At 37.6% G+C, this 25728-nt stretch overlaps 1 protein-coding gene and 1 long non-coding RNA gene across 7 annotated transcripts in view; one reads left to right on the forward strand and one right to left on the reverse strand.

Annotated features, from left to right (window-relative positions):
• LOC106878803 (H(+)/Cl(-) exchange transporter 3) overlaps positions 1-25728 on the forward strand; it is a 111404-nt gene that overhangs the window by 8031 nt on the left and 77645 nt on the right. For 2 of the 5 annotated variants that reach the window (XM_014928142.3, XM_014928141.3), the window contains exon 2: positions 18799-19098. In XM_014928142.3, the coding sequence (XP_014783628.1) occupies positions 18885-19098 (214 nt within the window). In that variant the 5' untranslated portion in view covers positions 18799-18884. Of the gene's footprint in view, positions 1-14257; positions 14279-18798; positions 19099-25083; positions 25121-25728 lie in introns of those variants that run through there. The other 3 variants (XM_052975048.2, XM_014928143.3, XM_052975049.2) reach the window with 3 other exon arrangements.
• The window catches only part of LOC149131579 (uncharacterized), a 41332-nt gene continuing 15959 nt past the window's right edge, over positions 356-25728 (reverse strand). For both annotated transcript variants that reach the window (XR_016237710.1, XR_016237709.1), the window contains one exon: positions 356-3090. This is a non-coding gene — a long non-coding RNA (uncharacterized LOC149131579). The remainder of the gene's footprint in view (positions 3091-25728) is intronic.

Raw genomic sequence — 25728 nt, forward strand, 5'->3', positions numbered from 1 at the left:
TTGTTCGTTTAGAATGCTATTCTTGGCTCATTTTGGCCTTTTGATTATTTGATTCATTTAGTTGTTTGTTTCACATCTGTTTTTCCTTGCCTGCATGGGTTATATGAATATACTATTGACTATGTTGTTTACAGTTGAATGAATCCCTTTCTAGTCATTCATCCTTATCTCTTTCTTGGGTAAGGGAATATATTTCACACCTGTCTGAAGGTGCAAAGCAAACAGACAATTTGTTGACAGAAGTGACAACTCCACCACCACTCATGGCTCACAACTTCTGTAGAGCACAAATGTAAACACACACACACACACACACACACACACACATGACATGATTTAGTAACATCACAAAACATTTGGGGTTCTGGCAATGTTCCTGGTCCTTTGTTCCAGACCATTAGTTATTTGGTTTCCTTCTTTCTTAGTTGGAACACAGGAACTTGTATTTCCACACAACAATTAAACAATTGTTTTTAGAGTAAATAATAGTTTAGACTGTGGAAAGCAGCCAATGGAGTTGTTTTGATGCCATTGAAATTTTCCACTTTTGGTAAGCTGTGCATAATTCATCACAAAAACAAAAGAATGGTATTGTCCTTTTTCAGTTACTCATTTGTGTAGATGTTGAACAACAGTAGGGCTAGGATACTACTCTAGGTGTAGACTATCTTAAAGTAGAGAACGTTCCATAATTTTAATTTTTCTTTTCAGCATTACATACTTCAGTAAGAGATGTGGACAATCAACTCTGGTCATTTCAGACCCACACAACATTAAGAATGTTAACTGGTTGGTTTGCATTACTCGACCAATACCAAACAGGATAATGTTACTAGTTGAGTTACAAGACAAGATTAAACAGTTGCACAAAGCAGCATTGAATAGAATTTGTGTGCACTGATATTTAACATGTTTGTGTACACTTGAACATGTGTAAACTTTTTGCTGTGGAAATAGTCTTGGAAAAAGTGTCTTATAGAGAACATGTGAAGACACATTGGGCTGTGGAGGACATCAGATTGTGAGACCTCATCTTCATCAACCCTTGAACATTACTGCTTCAAGTGCTAAGAATCAGGATTAGTTACTTAGTTTCCATGGTGCAGAACTGACTGAGATCCCAGTGTTTCTCCAGAAAACAGGTCATCAGTCTATTGCAGAGTGACTTGTTTACGGCTGAGTAGACTGCAGCAACATGAAATGAAGACATTTTGCTCAAGAACAATGCATTGCCATGTTTAGGAATGCAAACTATGATTTTTGTGAATACGAGTGCAACACCCTCACCACTTGGCCATGTGCCTTCATCCTTCCAGAGTTGCTGTGTGTGAAATGAGCATTTTCCAAGAATAAACCTGCTGCATACAGCAATGGCTGTCTGGTGAAGATGACTGGTTTTGCATCAAACCTTTCTGAGCTGCATTCCACACTGCATGATATCTTGGAGAAACTCAAGCTTTGTGAGTGAAGTCAGGTAGAAGGAAACTGTTTAGAAGCCCATTTGATGGACTGTACCAATTTGTTTTGAGTTGTTGCCCGGTTTAACTCCCATCACCTGTTCCTGGTCTGTTTTTAGCAAAGTCCTTTTTTCCAAATTACAACCAGGTCCCCTGTCTCCCCACTGCTGGTCCCAGAAACTGTGTAAAAGGTCATAAGTACAAACCTTCTTCTTCTGATTAACCCATAGAAATAAAAATTCTCTTTTCTATTACAAGTTAACAAGGTAGCCTTTATGCAGTTACTATCCCTGCTGGAAATAACAGTCAAATCTTATATCATACCCAATCATCTTCAAAATAAGGACACATTGGGATAATTTAACTTTAGATACTCCTAGTAAGGCTGGAATGCTTTTTAACCTTAGATATGTTTGACCTGGGACTAGACAATAATACCTCATTGATCCCAATGCTGCTCATTTTATCAGCTGTTTTATGGGAAGGAAGACAGTTAACACCTCACCTAGCCATCTTTATGGCTTGTAAAATGGCTGAGTTAATCAATAAGACCTTTCCTTCCTAGATTTTGAACTCGGAACAATGCGATATATAATATCACTTTCGCCTCTTAGAAGTCTGATTGTCCAATGTCGACGTTGGCTTCACTGTGAGGTTACAGTTATCTCGTGTTACAGTTACATATTGCTCTCTGCAGAATGAAATGACATGTGTGTAACCATAGTGACAACAATGAGAGAGAGAGAGTGTGTTTGTCTTTATCTACTGAGGTTATTAAAAACACAGCTACTGTGTTTTTAATAAAGCAAAGTAGTTAAAAGCAACATTTGAATGTTTTTAGATGGTTTGTTGATTTTATTTTGTTTTTCTTTGCCATCCTAGAGGATGAAACTTGTTTTTTTTTTTTGTCTTTTTATTTACAATTCTCTCAGAAGATTATTTCAATATTCTCAGGAGATAAATGAAATGATATTCAAGATCATAAGCACAATTTTGAGAAAGAGAACGGGTTGAGTCAGAGATGGTGGAAGAATAGAGCTTATGACCCTTTGCAGGGTCTCTGTGTCATGGGGGAAAGAAGAGGGAGGAAGAAACTAAGACTTGTGGGTTGCTCTACTCAGAGAATAGGACATGAGGTGATGGACTTCAAACGTCAAGCTGTAGTTTCAATGTTTAGAACACTCTGCACTCTACACTCTGCTAAAAGCAAATCCAGAGTCACATGGTGATGTTAAACTGTGCATCAGATTGACTCCACCGTTTAAGGGCAGGTTTAGCATATTTCTGTCCTCTCATTTTCATGCACAATACTTGCATGGAACCAAAGTTGTGGTAGAAGAGACTTGCTCAAGGTGCTGTTGTTCACATTCATTTTACATATCCACTCATTTATACTCCAGCAGTTTATGTTGCTGACACTGCAAAAATTGAACAATATTCTTGGAAGGTGTCGAAATTGTGATGATATTTGGTTGACAACTGATGAGGAAGTGATTGAGCATGTCGGTGTCCATAGTATTTCTGTGTGGTCCTTTGTCATCTCCCCGTACCACAATTTTTCTTAATATCGTTATTTCTTACACATCTTCCAAGCTGGCTCAGATGGTTTGATAGGATCCAGAATGGCCACAGACTGAAACAAAAAATAAAAGATTTAACATTTTCAATAAATTTTCATAAAATTAATTAAAATGCAAATTTAATTGATTTTGAAAATAATCACAGATCTGGCAGGATTGAGTAAACCATGATTAAGCAAGTCTATGATCAAGTACATTCCAGATGTGACCCTCCTACCTTCTTATCAGCCAGTATGCATCCAGGATCACACTATTAAATGTATTTCTTTATTTTTAAAAAGACAGTTTAACATAATTTGAGGTAGATTTGGCTGCTATTTTAAACAGTTCAAGCTATCACATGGATTCACTGAAGAGGATGAAATTGCTGGTCATTGAAATTGCAGAAAATTTTTTTACTTCAAACATCTGATGGAAGTAGAACGAGGTCAAGGGTTAGGTTGGTGGCAGAGTAATTAACCAGGTCATAGCATCTCTTTCTCTCTCTCTCTTTCTCTCTCTCTCTCTCTCTCTCTCTCTCTCTCTCTCTCTCTCTCTCTCTCTCTCTCTCTCTCTCTCTCTCTCTCTCTCTCTCTCTCTCTCTCTCTCCCCTCTCTTTCACTCCATGTTTTGTAGTAGCAGTAGTAGTTGTTGGGATTCATCGTACAGTACTTTGGTTAAATATCTTCCGCTACTGTCTTGTGATGACCAATGCCTGTTGAGAGAATTTAATGGATGGAAACTGCAGGAAGCCCATCATCATTGCTTTAATGTCAATTTTTTCATCCAACTGGGTTTACTGAGGCAAATTTTCTTTGGCCATAAGAGACCAGCCGGAACCTGGTTGCAAGCAATGGAATATTTCCTCCTCAGCCAGACAGGTTTTTGCAGAACTTTGGAAAAGAATGACAATGTTTGTATAACTGACAATCATTTACGACTATCACCTGACATCAAGACAATGAGATACGAACATATGCATTCTCACAAGCCAGGGTTGTAGTAGAAGACATTTGCAAATATACATAAAATGTATATGTTGCACGTTACTGCTTGAGCAGACCAATGATGGTATTGACAAATGGATGTTCTGTGTTTTTGTAGACCTCTGGAATAATGAAAAAAAAGTCTCTAACTTGAAAAGTGAGGGTTGGCAACAGGAAGTGCATCTGGCTATGAAATTTTGCCTCAAAATAATCCCTTGTTTAATTCGTTTTAGAATAGGAAAATGGATGTTAAAACAAATGACTACATCCCAATATAAACCATGTATATCTTGATTTTTAGAATAGATTTACTGTCTCTTTGAAAGGTTTGGCATATCTAGAAGGGCGTCTAGTCATAAAGCACTGCTTCAGAAAGTACCAGTCAGTCTATGGAAAGACAAATGTAAAAACAATATTGTGTGTGTGTGTGTGTGCAGTATTTTTGGCTGAGACGCTTGCCACTTGCTGCCAGGTGTTATTGAAGAACTCTGTGAAAGGATGTCTGTGACTAACACTTTCCCTTTTTTCTAAAACTGCACAACTTAAATGACTTCAAAATACACACTGATAAAAGTCAGTCAGCTGGTTGTAAATTGAGAATAAATTAAGAATATCTTAAGTTTACTTGGTGACCTCAAAAATTGGATTTAAATTATAGGAAGTAGACTGGACTGACACAGAAAAATTGTTTACTTGCACCCTGACACTGGCCTAAAACAATCTCTCAAGAAATGTGTGTGTGTGTGTGTGTGTTAACAGTTTGACTCAGTCCCACATGACTTGAAATTTGTGGGTGTATAGGACAAACCCATCTCAGAAGATATCTGCTGAGATGGCCTCATTGTAACCCTCACCCTACAAAACTAAGACATAAGGTGCCGAGTCAGACTTTTACTTTTAGATGATATAACTCCCACCAAATGTGTTGACTACCACTTTGTGTGTGTTCTTGTTTCAGTCATTTGACTGTGGCCATGCTGGAGCACATATACTCACAGAGTAGCAGTTGTGTACAAGGGTATTTTGACTGATTTACAACAACAACAGCAACAACAATAATAGTAGTAGTAGTAGTTTGTTCACCAAAGTGTGTTTACACTGATTTAGTTTAGCAATTTACCAAAATATTTTTAAAATGCTGAAAATAGGTGCAGCCTGGTTGTGTGGTGTGTTTCTTCTTGCCACTTGTTTCAGTCATTCGGCTGTGGCCATGCTATCAACAATTTAGCTGAATGAATTGACCCCCCCCCAGTACCTCTTTTTCCTAAGGCTGGTATTTATTCTATCGGTCTCTTTTTACCAAAGCACTAAATTACAAGGACATAAACAAACCAACACCAGTTGCCAAGTGGTGATCGGGGACAAACACAAAGATGCATGCACACATGACGGGCTTCTTTCAGTTTCCATCTACCAACTCTACTCACAAGGCTTTGGTCAGCCCTGGGGCTACACTAGAAGACACCATCTATATATGGATGTATATGTGGTTATAAACATATAAATATCCATGCTTACACACACACACATACACACACGTCCACACACATTCTCTCATATTCATGCCTTCTATTCTGTTTACGAATACAATTTTACTAGTTTTGCAACTCTAAAACAATAGTTTGAAGAACAAACCAACACTCATGGCTTAACTTTTACCATTCCAACATCAATTCTGACTCGCTATCTCTCTTTGACTTCTTTTGCAGTCATTGAATTAAGACAATATTTTTTTTTCCCTAACAAGATGATGGTGGACACAAGTACTTACAAGCTTTGGCAAACAGGTCGATGACCAAGATACTTGTCTGTTACCAAGGAAACTCTTGATTGATTTTTGTTATTGTTGTTTTTCCATTGCTATAGATCTGTCATTTTGCTAAACAAGAATCCAGAACTTGTTAATTATTTATTACCGTGTTTCAAATTGTAATTGTAACATAGAATAAAAGAAAAAAAAGACTCTTGTTAATCAAGACTTTCTGAACATGGTGAAGCCATTTCGGTATTTCTAACCAAATACCAACCAAAAAACGGTCACTGAAATTAAAATCCTTTCAGTGACATATTTCAGTTGCTCCACTGGGTCTTCTTGATACACTCTGAAGAACTTTGTAAAATTACTTCTTTTTTTTAAAACTGGAACATAAATTCCAAATGAAATTTTGATCATTTTATAACAGGAAATCTGTATTACAGATGCAGTGGGATTTTAGGCAGATTAGAATCAAGAGTTTCAATTTGAAAATAAAGTCATTCTGAGGACTTTTAGTGTAACGAGTGATTTTCATTAGAATCATCAGACAAAATGCTTATTGGCGTTTCTTTCGTTTGAGTCATTGTTCTGGTATGATCCAAAGTAAATTGATGTTTGGTGTTTATTAAAAAAGCAACTCCAAAAAATGTGTTGCATAGAGTTTTCATAAAGGATCTAATTTAAATAGGGACACTTTAAAATAATGTGGATAGTTTGGTAGCTTGTAGAATGAATAATTTAGTCTTGGAGGAAATGGCAAAAGAATAAAAAGTTGGTGATGGTCAGACAGCATAAACTGCAATATTTGAGCCAAATTATCAGGACTCAGAAGCTCTGTATCCACATCATGGGTGGGGGCAGGGCTTGGTGTACAGAAAATCGACCTATAGAAACAGAAGAATATGGAGGGGGAAGACAAAAGGAGGACCCTGGGGGAGGGGGGGGGGGGGGTAAGGCTGTAACAAAGAATAATGGTTGTGTTTGAGGATCTGTACCCCTCAGCCATAAAAGAGGACATATTCCTTCATTCAATTAATTAAAAACCTGTAGTTTTGAATCATAAAACCAGGGACACTCGGGTAGTTTGGTATTTAAGGGGCTTCTTGAGTCTATTCGAAACATTTACTTAGCCATGGATACTATTTGGCTCTCACTGTTGTACCCATTGTCTCCCATGTCCCTCTGTCATTGACCGTCTTTATCTTTTGCTGGGTCTGGAGGTAGGGGCAGCACCCACACCCTTTGCAGGATGAGATTGATGTTGTTGGTGTTTGTCTTGAAATTTTGTGGGGATTGGCAGTGGTGGAATGGCATTCTGTGAAGGAGAAATCGGGTGTAGGGAGGGGGGGGTGATGTTGGATTCAGCAAGGGTAAGAGAGGAGCAGAGATGAGTGGGAAGGGAACGGCTGTTAATTGGTGGAATCATCAGACAATATGCTTTGCAGTATTTGGTCTGGCTCTTTATGTTCCAAGTTCAAATCCCATCATCGCCAACTTGGCATTTTATCCTCCCGGATTGATAAAATCAATCACCAGTCAAATCCTGGAATTCAATCTTTTTCTCTTTTCAGTTATTATATCTCAGACATTTCACTGGGTTAATGATGGTGTCTTTGTTTGTTTGTGAGGGAATGAACCCCTAAAAAGCGTTACTCACTTGTAAGGGAGGGCTATATTAGTGTGTGTGTGTGTGTGTGTGTGTGTGTACATCTGCACACTGATGGGTTAATGGGTAGTGCCACAAATAGGAAGACACTGACAGCCAGGTAAACATTTACAAATCATTCGATGAATGAAGCGACAACCAACTTGACAGATTAATAGACAAAATAAACATCCAGACAGACAATCTCTAAATACCTGGCTAAATGATTAAATATATTCAGTGATGAACTTTTATTAACAGATAAAGGGTGGTGGTGGAGGGGAGAGGGTTAAAGATAAGCAGATTGCCAAATATGGGAATGTATGGATGGCTAACCAGTTTGGCAGACCTTAAACACTAACGAACACACATGTGGAGTGGGCAAAGTAATAATGACTAGATTTAAGAAGAGATCTTAATTGAGCTGACAGTCATTATTGTATGTGTATTTACCCACCATTTACAGTAGGCTTTTTAGCTGTTTCCTATTCATAATGAACTGAAAGCCCTAAATACTGAAATTATCTTTTCTTGGGATCAAATAGAAAACTGAAAGAAAATAAACGAAACCTGTTGTACTTTGATAGCTTCAACTCTTGTCTACCAAATCCACCCACAAGTTATTGGTCAACCTGGTGGCTATCATACCTTCGGTGCTGTGCAGAGGGATTGAGCCCAAAATCACATGGTTTAGAAACAAATTTCTTAAAGGAAAATAGAATTTAATAACCTAATTCCAAGAGAGAAAGGTTCTTACTGTTAAACTTGAGCAGCTCTGGCAGAGAAATAGTAGCGAAAGCTCTCCCTCAAATCACACCCTATCTTAACATGGCAAACGACATATTAAATAATGTGGTGTGGTCATGGCTGGAATACCTTTGATCATTAATCTAATCAGTGAGTGCTGACCTAGGGTTAAACAACAATAGCAACACCAACAACTTGTGTATAAGTCACAGTCATAAATAACAGCAGCAAATCCACTTCAGACCCTGTGTTTGTCTGGTTTTGTTCTTTGTTTATCTTAATTTTGAAAAATAAAAGAAGTATAAAAAACCCACATTATTTATGGGATGACCCAATAATAACCTTAGTATCACACACACACACACACACACACACACACTTTATTTCTTCTTAATTCTGAGAGTTGAGATTGCTGGCATTACTTTCTGTCACTATTCTGAAGTCTGTGGTTAGATTATTGCAAACTTCAAGAATGGTAACCTGCAGGAATCTCACTTCTACAATAAATAATTTGCATTCTTCATCTGTTTTGCAAATTCAGACCTACATATAAACATTATTTATATATCTGTCTGTCAGTTTATCGATTTCTGTCTGTTTATCAAATTTCTGTCTGTTTATCAAACTTATCTGCTATGACTCCCCCAAACTCTCTCCATCCATCCATCCATCCACATATATATATATATATATATATATATATATATAGCAAATAAGAAAATGGAGAGGATATACAATTGACAAATATCAGACAATAAACATACAATTATGTCTATTTATTAAATGATTACACACATATGGGTGAGTGATACAAATTAACAAATGGAAAAGGTTAATAACTGCATAAGAAAATATATATACATGCACTCACACACATATATATATATATATATATACAGAAGCAAATGAATAATAATAGACATTAATTTGTATCACTCACCCATATGTGTGTAATCATTTAATAAATAGACATAATTGTATGTTTGCTGGCTGATGCTTGTCGATTGTATATCCTCTCCATTTTCTTATTTGCCATTTCAATCCTGGGTAAATTTCTAACTTACCCCACCCATACCTAATACTCAGTTGCAATATTGCCATGCAATAACAAGCACTTGGTTATAAATAATTGGGTACATATTCAGTAGTATATTGGATACTTATTATCCCTTATATGGTTTCTTAAACCTCTATCTCATACAGAAATATGTAAAGATATATAAAAGTCCCTACTAAAACAGACCCCCATCCACCCACCAAAACTATCAACAACATAACCAGTCCAATTTCTACTTGGAACTTATCTTGTATCTTTTTTACTGTTCTATTTTCACTTTTTTCCCCTGAGTCCCTCCAAATGGACTGCAATGATTGGATCAGGTATGTTGCCACAAGTTTCTTGCTTGGACAGCATTTCTCAATGTGTTTTCAATGTTTACATATACATACATATATATATATATATATATGTATATATATGCTCTTATATATATATGTATGTATATATATATAATATGCTCTTCTATATATATATATATATATGTATGTATATATATATAATATGCTCTTCTATATATATATATATATATATATATATATATATATAATGTATATATGTGTGTGTATATATATATATATATATATATATATATAAACATACACGCACACATGCATATAATGTGTATATATGCATATATATAAAACCTTCTTTCAGTTTTGCTGCACTGTTACCATTTTGTGATGCCTGCTGTCTTAAAATTACGTCCCCACTCCAACCTATCCATCCCACAATTTGTGATTGTTATTTTTTTCCAGATTACAATTTTTCCGGACTCTTAACCAAGTTTATCTTTAGAGATAAAAAAGGTTTTTCCTTTTTTTTTTTCTTTTATCTCTTTTAATATTTACCAAATGTAAATTGGGTTGGTAGGAACTCATTAGTGCCTGTGGCAGAATACCTTTGTTGTGTTTCTTTATGGCACTTTACATTCTGAGATCAAACCCTGTTGAGGCTGGCTTTGCCTTCCATGCAACCCAGGATTCACTGAAATGAATTACCAATGAAATACTGGAGTTGATCAATAAGACTTCTGGTTCAGCTATCAGTCCTCATCAGGTGCCTTGTTCCTGCATGGTTGTGTACACAAGATGAGGATGGCCAAACTAATGGCCAAAACAATTCTGTACATGCTTCAGTGATCAGGTGTGATTGAATCATTATTACCTCTTCAGTTTTTAAATTCAGGTAAGACTATGTTGAAATCTAGGAATAAAGCACCTGATGATGACTGAATATCAAACGAATTGAAACCTATTGAAAATCATCATCATTGTCATATTGAAGCCATTTTATAGCATTTTATACGAGTTGAATTGATTATCATAGTGTGAGTCAGTTCTTTTTTCTGAATTACCTGACTTCAGAGACGGAGGGCTGGAGAAATACATCTTATTCATACATTCCGTTTTTTAAAATAGTTTTCTTTTTTTTTAGAATGGTTTCAATGCCTGGATGCTTCTCTTAACACTAACCATTTCAAAGTTTATTGAGAGCAATTTATTGAGCCATCAACAAATGGTTGATTACCTGATTGTCAAATCTCAGGCATGACTAAAAGGTCTTCTTCACCCTCCACTGCCTCCAGTCACTCATCACTCAACCAGCCCCTTTACCCAATGTATTCAATCATGGCACCTACACTAATCAGGTGGCCATGGAAACTCCCGACCACTAATGTATATTAGAAAAATACTCCCAGACCTTTTATTTCTCTCATGATATGGTCTTCAGTCCGAGAAAATATAATCTTAACAACACATCTCATATTTACTTGCTTCGTCTTTTGTTTTCTAATTTAATTTTTGTTTTTCTTTATTGTCCAGTTGAATATTTTGGTCCCCCCCACCACCACCACTGGTTGCCTTTTGTTTAATATTTGTAGTTTTGCCATCAGTGTTGTTGTTATTGTTGTTGTTGTGGATGCAGTTAATGTTGTTGTTTAATGAATCATTAATTAGTTCACAGCACATGCTTTCGTTTTTGTTATTTAATTAGTTGTGTGTGTGTATATGTACATATGTACATACATACACACACACACACACACACACACATAACCACCCATGCTGGCATGGGTTGGACGGTTTTATAGAGTTGGCAAGGCAATACTGGAGTGGATGGAGGTACCTGTGGTAGATATGTGAGGACATGGAGTGTGTGTGTGTGTGTGTGCACGTAAGGGAGAGTGGAGGGGCATGCAGCAGGTGATGGTCATGGTGAAGGGGGGAGGGATAGGGGACAGGTTGAATTTGTGGGTGGGGGTGCATGGCTGTAAAGGACATGCCTTTATGGCCTCTATTTTACTGCATGGGTCTCCTCAAGCACTGCAACTTGCCAATCCTCTTGGTTCCTGGTCATCTCTTCTGTGAGGCTCAATGGCAGAAGATTATTTCTCACACTTCGTCCCACATTTTGCTTGGCCTTTCTCTTCTCCAGGCTCTCTCCACATTTAGAGATTGCTGCTTCTTTGTGCAACTGTCCTCATCCATCCACATTACATGACCAGTACGAGTGCACATTTACATTTGATGCTCATGATCCAGTTCTTCTCTAAAAACACTGACACTCTGTTGTACATGCAACCTGACATTGCACATCCAGTGGATCATGCAAGCTTCATTTCTTTCAAGCCTCTGCATGTCCTCTGTAGTCACAGAACGTTTCACTACCATGTAGCATAGCTGTCTGTACACAGGCATTATAGAATTTGCCTTTCACTCTGAGGCGGGGAGACCCTTTTGTTACCAACAAAGGTAAAAGCTTGCTGAACTTTGCTCAGCTGGTTCTTATTCTGGCAAGTATGTTGCCAGAGCAACATCCTCCACTGTTAGTTTGTGTAACCTAAGTGATCCAATTTTCTACTACTTTCAAGGATCTTCTGTCCTCTCAGACATTTGAGGAATCTCAGTGTTTGTTGTACCTGTGCATCTGCCACACACAAAGACTGTGTAGTTTGTACTAAGTCTCTTTTTCTGTGTTTATTTTGTTATTCAGCAAGTGTTTGAATTTTTATATTTTTGTTTTGGAAAACTATATGAAAATATAAAAATAAAAACTGAAGATTGTCCATTGACATTTCGAAATAATTATTTGGGGAGAAAAAAAAAAAACTTCTATTTTTTTTTTATAGTTAAACATTTAAAATTTTGCAGATTCTAATTTCTAAAATTACATAGTATGTGTCTTATAAGAAAATAACAAAGAGTAAAGGAGAGCCTAGCTTGAGTTTATATAGATTTAAAATGTCATTCATAGAAATTGTTTTAAAGTTCAAAGACACACCTACACACCTCCACAATATATTTATTACAAGACAGAGCTTCATGAATGGATTGGCTGCAGTGGAATTCAAATCTGGAACCCCATGTGGCTGTGAAGCAAACTCTCCTCAACCACACATCAATATTCAGTTGATGAGGTAGCAACGAGGAGCCTGGTTCAAATACTTTTGAGCACAGTGGTCCCTGCCAGGGGCACTCAAACACCAGTGGTGGTGGTGGTGATGATGTTTAGCTCCAGCTCAGGCTCCATTCAGTGGACATAGGGTCAAAAGGTGGACCTTTGATCCCATCTAGTTTTTCAAGGTCTCTAGTATCCCCTTATCCAATGTATATTCTGCCTTTTTTTTTTTTTTCTATAGATAAAGCCCTTTCAGGGTCTGCACAGAGTCTCCCTTGTTTTCCCACTGGTTTATATAGGAGTTAACGAGTGGAGTTAACAAGAAGGGTCTACAAACCAGCAGATTCCTTCTTTGTGTATGATTGAGCACAACAACAACAGCAAAGAGTGAATTACTTGGGTAGGAGAAAGTAGTGTCTTTCGTTGCTATCCTTAATGTATATATACACACTTTTGCTCGCTTATTAATGTATATAAACATCTTTGTTGGTTTTATTTGTTTTTATTTCATACACTTGGAAAAAAAAAGAAGACACGAAAATTGAACAACACAAAAGGTATAGAAATTTAAAAAAACAAAAAAAGCTTATAGTCTGTTGGAATTGATTGACACAAAATACAATAGCAGAGCGTTTCACAAAACTACACCTCGACAGCAGATAACATGGTGTGTTTAAAGTGAAACAGGACAATAACCCCCTCCCCTTCCCTCTTTCCACTCCTCACCAATAAAAAAAAAGTATCAACAGTCAGATGTTGACAAGGAAGGAATTTCTTGATGTTGTTGTTGTTTTATTGTTAGCTGACACCATTGCAATTTCCAGCAACCACTCAATACATGTTGATATTCAGTCTTGCGTCTTCTCTGTTTGTTGTCTTCATTTACTAACTCTGGATCAATAGCTAAATTATCATGCTGGGGTTTAATTCAGATTGTAATCAATAAACTTGTGTGTGTGTGTGTGTGTGTGTGTGTGTGTGTGTGTGTGTCAATTGAAATGAGACATGTGCACACACACACACACACACACACACACACACACACACACCATTATGAGCATCACTGTTTCTTTTTTTTAACATCAGTTTTTTTCTTTTCTTTTTGCATGCTAACATGGGTTGGATGAGACTTGTTAAGACAGGGCAGTATTCTGTGACCAGATGCCTTTCCTCATGCCAATCATGACTTCATTTCAAGCCAGAACAAACATCTCTTCCATAGGAAGACATTTGGATACACACACATACACATGACAGGCTTCTGTATAGTTTCCATCTGCCAAATTTGTTCAGTCAGAAGCTGTAAAGTTGCCCAAGGTGCCACACCCAATCAGCTCTCAGACCTTGTGGTTCCTCATTTGGCTTCCACCCTTTATTCTTTTTTTAGAGAATAGGGTATGATTTGAGGGTGATTGGTTACAAATTCACATAGAACGACTCCAAGAGGCTCTCATGTTAGCCTGATGTGTTCTTTATTTTAATATTGCAGGGTATGATTTGAGGGAGTATTGGCTGTCATTTTTAACAAATCAAACGACGATGTAGAGGCTACCTCAGTGGTATGATACATTTTATTTTTTTTTTATGACAGTAGAGAATGGTATTAGGAAGTATTGGCTGTCCTTTCTAGCAGGTTCAATGACCACATAGAGACTCTCAATTGTGTCAGGTGAGTGTATGTTTCGGAAACGCTCTCTGTTAGTTCTTCCTGTTCATGGTGACAAGTTTAAATTACAGGAAGCAGGTGACCTGGAGTGCAAAATAAATGCTACCTTCATTCCCCCACCCCCACCCCCACCAATTGATGGACATCTGCTGGTCATGTGTCTGTGTTCATAGTTTGACCAGCATTGACATCCATAGAATTCTTGTAGTTATGGTGCTGGACAGGTTTAAAAACTTTTTCAGAAAAAACCATCTTAACTTTAATGATTGATGGCAATTTGTCTGCGTTCTAGACTTTTCTATGATCACTACTGGCTTTGATCTTAAATTATTGCTTCTGTTGATAGTAAATCTCTTCTGTAATGATCCACTACTCTGGTTCAATACACTCATCACGAAACTGCTCCAGTTTTTTGCAATGGCCAGGGGCTGGTCTGGCTCTGTTGGCTTTGGCAATGAGGCTTCTGTTATTCAATCAACTGAAGTTCCCAATCATTGAATTAGCATGTAAATGGTTGCGTATTCCACAGCTATATGTATCCTTTACGTATTCCCAAGGTAGCATGGCTGTGTGACAGGCTGTACCTAGGAATTATTGGTGCAATCCAACCAACAGTCTTCATTAAGTTTCCATCAACCCATTTTTACTTAAAAGTTATGGGTTCACCTGCAGCTAGAGAGAATTATAGTTTTTTGCCAAGTGGGATCAAATCTGGGCATTCATGCTTACCAAATGAACTTCTTTCCCATTCGGCCATACTCTGTGTGTGTGTGTGGATAGTAAACACACAGACTGATACATTGCATAGTCAACATTTAATACTCTGCATGATATATGAATGTATGTATGCATAAATGTGGATATGCAAACACTATTGAAATCCACACACACACACATATGTAATTATGTGTGTACATTTGCAATTGGATCTTAATATTTCTTCCCTCTGTGTGTGTGTGTGTGTGTGTCACACAAGTAAATCAGCTGTCAAGGAGCTGCCTTCATTCATTCATTCATTCATTTCATTTGTTCATTCGGTCCCTTTTATGCACGATTGAATAATTACCTGACAGTAACATCAAGGCCATAGCGAGCAGGACATTCACCTCTGCATTACTCATTCACACACATAAAATGTAAAACTTAAATAGATGTCCTTCAATTTTGACAATGTAGACTCTCCCTAGTCAATGAACTGAACTACCTCTGACTAAGTATAGGTGGTTGAGTATTCCTAACACACACACACACACATCCATAATGTAATCCTCAGCTAGAAACAATGTGACGCTGTGTGGCAAAGCTCACCTGCACCTCTACAGTTTACATTTACCTTAATCCATTCACAAGGTTTGGATTGATCTGATACAATGGCCCAAGATGCTGCATAATGGGTTTGAACCTGAATACCCTTAGTTGGGACTCCACCATGCCTGTCCTTTCTCATTAATAAATAATTGGGCTGAGACTAAACACTTCTCTGTCGGATGGCAACTGGAAACTGCTTTATCAAACAACAGATCAAAGTTGTGCTCACTCTCTCTTGCCATTCGCTTTTTAATACAACATTTCACTTTGATTTCTCCTTTTATTTTTCTTTCTTCTTCTCAATTAATTTGGATTTTTATTTACTGTTTGACATTTAGGTTTCACTTTAGTAGAAAACAAGGAATTGTTAATAAAAAGCAAAAAAGTATATTTCAAAGATCCATGTGCATGTTGTTGTTGTTGCATGTATCACATGTGAATATGTCCAAGTGGAGTCTTTGAATATTGGGGGTGTGCCGCACTTGAATATGGGTTAGTGTTGTATTTGAACAGAGCCACATGCCATATGTAAACACATGCATGCTTCTGTATTAAACACATGCTTCTGTTAGGTTTGAACACATTCACAGGATGCATTTGAACACATTCACAGGATGCATTTGAACATGTTCACAGACACATAATAAGCAAGTCCTATCTAAACACTGTACATACACAAGGAAGACAAACTTCAACTCGTCCATGTGTCATATTTGGACATGTCCCGCATCCATTGTTCCTATCCTAAACATTGTATTTGAATGCTTGAGTCCGGTTTGAGTGCATCTCCAGCACATATCTGAACTCCTCCCTGGAAATACAGTTCTATATTTAAGAGATGAGGAATTATTAACATTATTTACATTTGACGGATATTTGTCCTCATCTTGTTTGTTGTTAACACAACGTTTCGGCTGATATACCCTCCAGCCTTCGTCAGGTGTCTTGGGGAAATTTCGAACCTGGATTCTCATTCCTAACGATGTTACTATTATTATATTATTATTATTACTATTATTAATCAGGTCGCTGCCGTGAATCGAACTTGGAACCTTGGGGTTAGTAGCCCGCGCTCTTAACCACTACGCCATATGCCCGTAGGCAACTATGGGGTGAATTTTAAGGCTTATAAATCTATTATTTTTCTATCCTTCCTCAATACCGGTTCCCATATGCTATTCATATCTGCACTCGGTCTGCTTAGGAGGTTGTTGTGTTCTAGCATATGTGCTGCTTCTTTTAGTTTTCGTATTTTCCAGTGTTGTTCCCTGTCTATTATTTTAACATGTCGCCCCCTCAAAATAAGGGTAGAAGAACATCGCAAAGCTGTGACATGAGGAGATATTGATAAATCGGGTATAGCTGATCATGTATGGAAAAATGGAAACCACCTCCCCCTGTGGGACGAAGTTAAAATAATAAACAGGGAACAAAACTGGAAAATACGAAAACTAAAAGAAGCAGCACATATGCTAGGACACAACAACCTCCTAAGCAGACCGAGTGCAGATATGAATAGCATATGGGAACCGGTATTGAGGAAGGATAGAAAAATAATAGATTTATAAGCCTTAAAATTCACCCCATAATTGCCTACGGCGTAGTGGTTAAGAGCGCGAGCTACTAACCCCAAGGTTCCGAGTTCGATTCACGGCAGCGACCTGATTAATAATAGTAATAATAATAATATAATAATAGTAACATCGTTAGGAATGAGAACCCAGGTTCGAAATTTCCCCAAGACACCTGACGAAGGCTGGAGGGTATATCAGCCGAAACGTTGTGTTAACAACAAACAAGATGAGGACAAATATCCGTCAAATGTAAATAATGTAAATAATCCTCCCTGGAACATCCACATATTTAAACATGTGCCTGGTTCATATCTAAACACATTCATGTTTCATATTTGGACATGCCCCAGGATATTGTATTTGGATATATATCCATGGATCAAATTTAAACATGATTTCCCCAGAAACATGTCTACACGCTGCATGTCAACATACCCACGGATAATATTTGAACACTTACACAGGCCATAATTGAACTCCCAAACAGATGTTCCCTCTGTTTTGTGTCCCTTTGTTTATTATGCTGATAGGGGTGGGGGGTGGAAAGGCTTCTGCAAATGAATAGATGTGCATACAGTAAGGCTTCAGATACGCAATAGTGAGTTTTAAAAAATACAATTAACTGAGATTATCCATGCAATTTGCAGACAAAAACTCCCTCTGTGGGTACTGAAAATCTTGAAAACAATAAGCAAGGGAAAAAACTCCATTTAAAATGATCAAAAATTTTGGGAAATAAAGTTTAAGGCAGAGGGGAGTGGGTCTTTCAGTCAACTGGTGAAAACATGACATGTTTCAGTCTTGCTAGACCTCTTCAGCAAAACCTATGCTACTTCACCAGCAGCACTTAGAAATGTTCAGAAATAGAGAGTAATTAGTAATACTGAGTCTAAATAACTGGAGTGGGGCATTCTGCATGGTAAATAGAAATATAATGGGGGGGGGGGGGGGTCTCATAAATGAGAGACAGGGGGAGACCTGACTCTGTGTGTGTTTGTGTAATGACTATGAATAAAATATGTGGAAAGGAAAACTGTTTTCTTTGCCCATCAGATAAAATACTGAGTATCATTTCATCTGACGCTTTAAATTCTGAGTTCAAATCCTGCTGAGATCAGTTTTGCCCTTCATTCTTTCCGGGTCAATAAAAGGAAGTTTCAGTCAAATACTGGAATCAATGGAATCAACTAATCCTTCCTCCTCAACATTGAAACCATATTTCAGTTGAAATACACTGATTTTGTTGTAATTAATTTTGTAAATAATGAAGTTATTAAAATTTTGTTATCAATCAATGTGGTGTTTGGAACATTAATTAGCATAAAATTTTGATGGAAGAATGTTTTTATTTCGATCACTTTAAGACAGGAAATTTGTGTCATAGAATGAGGAATGGTCTGAAGCATTTTGGTATTGATAAGGTTGAATGCATCTCCATTGAAAATACAGTGTTGTAGCAATGGGAAAGCATCCCATCCAGATAAGCAGAGGAAAAGAGAGGCCAAACTGTGTATGTGTGTGTTTCATTACATCAGTTTCACTCTAAGAGCAATACACACACACACACACACACATCTTTATAGTTTCTTTATTGACAGATCTATTCATTTGTATATTTATTTCTGTTTTATTTGTTTGCAGGTTTCCTGAACGCTCAGCATTCAATCTGAATCCCCCACCTTGTTTGTGGTTATGTTAGAAAGTCTTATCTCTTCTTCTCATTTATCATGGAAACAGAGCCATTTCTTCCGTTTATGGCCTCACGCCAGTCATCTTCAGCACAGTCATCAAGCTCCTACACTAACGGTGTCTACAGCTTGGGCAGGCATCGCGGTTCACCTCACTCTGAGTCAAGCACAGATGAAGAAATGTTGGACATTGCCTCTGAAAGCAGCCAGGTGCATAGCATGAACACCCAGTTATATACAGACAAATCACAAGGTAAGTCAGTTCTCTCTCTCTATCTCTCTATCTCTCTCTCTCTCTCTCTCTCTCTCTCTCCCTCCCCCCCATTCTGAAAGAATCCAACATGGAGGTGAGCTGAAGTTTCAGTTTTGAATTGATTCTCTGATTCTTTCAAATGGAAAACCTTTGACCTATCCAACATTTAGACTTCTGTCAGTTTCTTTTAATGTTTACACTGTTGAATTCTGTTGAGCTGAAATAATTTTGCCACAACCTAAATATGTTGTCATCTTCAATTCCGGATTTAAGTTTGAATAAAGTTTACTCGGACACACCAAGCTGTCCGGTCTCTCTGCCTGTATTGTTTGTGTTTATGCTGTTATAATGTTTTGTTATAACTTTCATAATTGTCTGTGAAATTCGGTGGATGGAAACTATGTAGAACTCCACTGAAGGATCGATTCTTATTCCTTTGTTGGGTAGAATAAATTCGTTGCCTTGTTTCGCATCAACCCTTGGCCCTTGAATCTTAACAACGGACTTGACTCAGCTGAAAGGTTAAGGTCTCCAGTTTGAAGATAACTTTTATCATTCTCAAAAATTCTGTTCTCTTCCTTTAACATAAAAGCATACGTATATAAGATTATCTAATTATATCCTAAAGGTCGGTTTATCTTGTATTAATGAGAGAGCTGAGATAAAAAAGAAAAATTTAAAGATCATTCTTTTTTTTTATTAAAAAAAAGCTAAACTGAAAAGACGAGGAATCGATTTTTCTGTATATTACACAGTTATCTCCCTTGTATAAGTCGCTGATCAAATCCAGTTCAATACCTCGTTGTTTTATTTCAAATAATCGGAGTCTTTTCTTTGGCCCATTGGGGTAAAAATAATTAATTAGCATTATTTATCAGAGGATAAATATACCATGGTTGACCTTTTGTTATTTTATTATCTACAAAGTTTAATCATTTTTTTTTTCAAAATTACATATTTTTTTCTGTTGAGTTGCACACACACGCACACACACACACACGCGCACATTTTATCTTTCATTTGTTTGTCATTGGATTGTGGCCATGCTGGGGCAATGCCATGAAGGGTCATCATTTAGTGGTGGTGGATAAACATAAAGCATCCATACACACACACACACACACACACACACACAATGGGCTTCCATGCAGTGTTTCTGATGACCTCACAAGACATTAATTGGCTTGAGGCTATATTAGAAGACATTGGCCCAAGGTGCCACACACTGTGATTGAAACAGAAACCAGCTGGCTGCAAAATGAGCTTCTTGACAACTCAGGGTTGCACCTGTAACTAAAACTTTTGTGAACAGCCCCTTACGTTTCTCAAGAAGTCACCCAACTAAGTATTAACTTGGCCCAGACAAGAATTAATGTTTCCAAAGTGATGGGGCTGTTCAAGAACAGCTTTTCAAAGGAGCAAAAACATCATCATCGTTTAACGTCCGTTTTCCGTGCTGGCATGAGTTGGACGGTTCAACTGGGGTCTGGGAAGCCAGGAGGCTGCACCAGGCTCCAGTCTGATCTCGCAGTGTTTCTACAGCTGGATGCCCTTCCTAATGCCAACCACTCAGAGTGTATTGGGTGCTTTTACATGCCACCAGCACAGGGGCCAGAGGAGCTGGCATAAACAACATCCATCAGCTGGGAGAGCCTCTACATGCTTTCTAAACCTGTTGAAAATAGCAGCTAAATCTCCATCTGTCCACTCCTTAATGGATTAAAAGGGCAGAAGACAAAAATTATTACTATAGTAATTAGAGCATTGAACAAAATGCTTGCGTGCTATCAAATAATATCCTGAGTTCCACCAAGGTCAGTTTTACCGTCCATCCTTCTGCGATTAATAAAGTGCCAGACCTGCAGGACCAGATTTGTAGGGTCAGACCTGTAGGGCCTATGTTATATATTGTTAGGACATTGATTTTGTGCCAATTCTATGCGAGGTGAGGAGTTTATTGATAAACTCCATTAATTTGCTCCGACTCACCACATCGACAACAGGGAGATAACTCTGGAATCATTAAACAGTTTCAAATATTTTCGCTAAATACATAACACATTCACACACACACACACACACATACACACACATTCATTCATTCATTCATTCATACGCAGTGTGTGTATACCTAAGCAGAGACCCTGGATTGTGATGGTGTTTCAGTCGTCAATGTAGAACAAAAAATGTCTGGCAATTTTTTGGTTTGACATGTGAAGACACAGAATAAAGTGGTTTGCTTGAAGTCATTGAAAACAGGCAAAGCTGGGCCTTGAAAAGGAAATCATGATTCCTGTGGTATTAAAACACTGAGTCTGAAAAATCTTGCGTTTATATACTGTTTATTTAAAGTTAGATGTATCAGGGTGGATAGGGTGCAACCTCAACGAGAAAGTGAATAATGATAGTTTTAGATGTTATATATATATATATATATATATATATATATATATATATATATATACATACATGCACATGCATATATGTGTATTGTATGTATGTACCATGTGTAAGCCATTGCACTGACAGAATCGTTAGTTTGCTGCTCAAAATACTTAGCGACATCTCGTCTGTCTTTATTTCTGAGTTCAAATTTTGTTGTCGTCAGCTTTGCCTTTCATCCTTTTGAGGGTCGATAAAATAAGTACCAGTTGAATACTGGGGTCGATGTAATCGACTTACACCCCCCCCCGCATCCAGCGAAATTTCTGGTCGTGCTAAAATTTGAAACCATTATATATATGTATATAATGTGTGTAAATACACACACACACACACACACACACACACACACACACACACATATATATATATAAAATGAAGGCACATGGCTCAATGGTTAGAGCTCACAATCATGAAATAGTGAGTTCGATTCCCGGACCAGGCTGTGTATTGTGTTCCTGAGCAAAGACAGTTTATGTCACGGTGCTCCAGTTCACTCAGCTTGTAGAAATGAGTTGTGACGTCACTGGTGCCAAGCTATATCGGCCCCTTTGCCTTTCTCTTGAATAATATCATTGGCATGGAGAAGCGGGGTGGGGGGCTAGGATTCATTCTGGTCTTCTATAAACAACCTTGCCTAGACTTGTGCCTCAGAGAGACTTACTTTATAGGTGCAATCCCATGGTCATTCATGACCGAAGGGGATCTTTACCCTTTACAGGTGTGTGTGTGTGTGTATATAATATATGTATATGAGTATACATTTGTGTGTATAGATATGTGTGTGTGTATAAATAACTGGCATAAACAAAAAATCACTTGGCAATATTTACGTCTGACCGAGTTGTCTCCCTTTTTTCGTTACTTTCGTGATTTAAGTAACTGCTGGAAGGAACTACCATCGTTGAAGGTGGAAGCGGTGAGCACCAGCATGGCCACAGTCCACACACTGAAGCTAACCATTGTATAATAGAAAAGAAGGAAAAACTCGCAATTCTTGTTGTCATGGTAACTGTAATTATAACAGAAACTGTACCAGGAACTATGGCGACAAAGAGCTGAACAGGTGGCCTTTAAGTGATCACTTGATATGCTAGAAATAGTGGCCAAATTTTCTCTTTAATCATATCCCCGGATCTTGAATGGACATATTAGATAAAGCAGTCCTTGTTGCATGTTTTGTGTCTCGAAAAAATGGTTTGGTCATGGCTAGATTGTCTTTGATCAATTGTCTGATTAGAGCCAACTTGAAGCTAATCAACAACAAAATCCAGATAGACTCTCCACAGTTATTCTTTGAGTCAATCTGTTCGAATCAGCTGCAATATTTCCCTTTAATCACACCTTAAGCAGGAAGAACATATTGAATAGCTTTAGGACATTATTTGCGATTGTTGTGGTTGGAATAGTTGGGGTCTGAGGTTAACTCAACCAGGAATAAATTAAAGATGAAGCGAACCTCAGTGTGGCCACTGCAGTCTGCTTGTAATAAAATTCAAACTTCCTTCAAATCACAACTTACTGGTTTGTTTGTTCCCCCCCCCCACACACACACACACTAAAAAGGAAGAAAATTTTGGATGGTCAGGATTGGAAAGGCTTTGATCATAAGTCTGCTTGATCAGGACTAACTTGAGGCTAAAACAGCAGCAGCTTGAACAATGCTATAAAGACACACACACACACACACACACACACACACACACACACACACACACATGCATGCACACATACTCGCACACAATAGACACAATCACATGTGCACACACACACATGATAGTCTAAATGTAATTTTGATTGATATTCAGAGGATATCTATTGATCAAGTGAAGAGGTTTACATAGCAACACTTGACATTCTCACCACACAACGCATTGGATATTAGTGTGTGTGTGTGTGTGTGCGCATGTGAACTGCATTCGTATTAGTGTCCATCCATGTGTGTTGCACCGGATATTAGTGTGTGCGTGTGTGCCTTGTGTTGTGAGCATGCGATTAATAAATAAAATCACACACACATCCAGTTGTCATCATGTTGGTTCTTCTTTACTTCCAGTTCTGTCAGCCTCACACACACCAATATGAATGAGTATATGATTAGAAGACACTCCAGCTGTGGCTATCTCACTGGTTTTTTAATTTTTTTTTTTATCAAATAGTAGGGCCTTTCCTACTTTTAAGGAGGTTGTGTGAATGGAGGAAGTATTTTCCTGTTAATCACCAGTATAGAGACTTTTATTTTTTTACTCTTTTGCTATTGTTGTAATTGTTAGGTTTAAGCTCAGTCCTGATCAAACTAATCTATGCCCAAAGACTATCCAATTGTGACTATCCTGCCTTTCTTCTTCCACCTTATTCTTCAGACAGAACTACATTATTTAATGTTTCCTTTTCTACTTTAAAGACCCTACAGTGTGAATTGAGGGTGATTTGGCTGTTGTTTTTCCCAGTTCAAGCAACCGAGAGAATCCTTCATTAGCTCAGATTACCCTGTGGGCAAGAGTATCGGGTTTTTTTCCCCTCCCCAACAAAGTGGCATTGTTCAAATGAATAAAGTACAAATCTGTGATTGAGACATCTCCAACCACACACAGAGCAACTTCCCCAATTAAGCTGTTCAGTTAATTGTTAGAAGAGCAGTGCCTACTCCCCTTCCCTTTTCACAATTGTTTTGAAGGAATACAATAATGGGAGTCTATGAAATTAGTGAAGTTGAGTCAATGTCGTACATATACAACAGTCCCACCAAACACCCAGCACCCACCCACCAACCTTCAGTGACATAACTTTGTAAAAAAAAACACATTGTTCTAATATAAAATAACAAGTAATTTTATTTAATTGTGACACAAACTTGTTAAAATTTTCAATTTCATGAGACAAAACCAAGGGTGGTCTCAGATTGGCTGGCACTAAAACAATAAGGATCTCTCTTGTTTCCGCAGTTCTTGAGCTGCCCAGACTTGTTTCAGAGAATAGATGTGGGTCAGAGAAATAGCTCTGACCACATCTTGCTTTCCAAACCCTCTGATTTTATGTGGAGTTCACAGATCAGCTCATTGCTGGATGTTTATGGCCCGACAGGCAGCCACCGTTTTTGTTGTTTAAACATTTGACAATTCAAACAAGCATTGTGTGTGTGTGTGTGTGTGTGTGTGTGTGTGTGTGTGTGTGTGTGTGTGTATATATATATATACATACATACACACACATATGCAGGAGCACAGTTACAAAAGAAAAAAGCTAAAGAATAAAAAAAAAACAGAATGAAAACAAACTTTAAGTGGAAAGTTAAGTTGAGAATAAAGAGCAGCTTGTTGCTGAATTTGGAATCAGAAATGAAACAAAAGCAAAAAACACTGGGAAGCAAAACACATCTAAAGCAAATAATCCTTATATAAAAGTGGAAGACAAAAACAAAAAACAGGGAAAAATATATCCACTGATGTTGGTTAAACAGGGAATTATAGTCTGAATTCCTAACTCCATCATTATCATTTCACATTATACATGTATGTATATATATATATATGTTTATGTATGTAGTTTTTGTACCGTATGGCCAGGTCATATTCCTTAGGTAAGTTTCTTAACCGTTCTTTTTTCATTGAATGATTGCCTGTCAAATGTCCTCATTTTTCTGCTGACCACCACCTCAGAACAGTCTTCCGTAGCCCAATTGACGAGCTTCTACACAATCTCATCTCATCACTTGCATACACCCAAACATGTTCTAAGGTACCCAGCCCTAGACACTAAAATACTCTGCTGCTGGATTGAACCCAGAACCCTATGATTCCAATGTGAATTTCTTAAAAGCACCACACACACACACACACACACACTGCCTACTTTTAACGGACAGTTTTCTTTTAGTATTATCAGTTACTAATTCTTCTGCTGTTCTTCTACCAAATATTATGTTGTATCAAATTATGTAATACGCTGTGATTCTACTTCCTCAACGACTACACACACACACACAGATCTTGCTTACTAGGATTTCTGAGTTTACAGAATTTATGAGTATTTTCTGTGGTGAAAATGCCAAAATTTTGTTTATATATAGATGTATATAAATTGTGTTTAACCTTTGTGATACCAATCCACTCAAAATCCCAGCTCAACGTTGCATAGGATGTCAAGCAAAGGAAATGGACATGTTGCAGAAGTGTCTGGTTGGGGACC

This window comes from Octopus bimaculoides, chromosome 20 (assembly GCF_046866305.1).
Source record: "Octopus bimaculoides isolate indiv1 chromosome 20, ASM4686630v1, whole genome shotgun sequence".
Classification (NCBI taxonomy): Eukaryota; Metazoa; Mollusca; class Cephalopoda; order Octopoda; family Octopodidae; genus Octopus; species Octopus bimaculoides.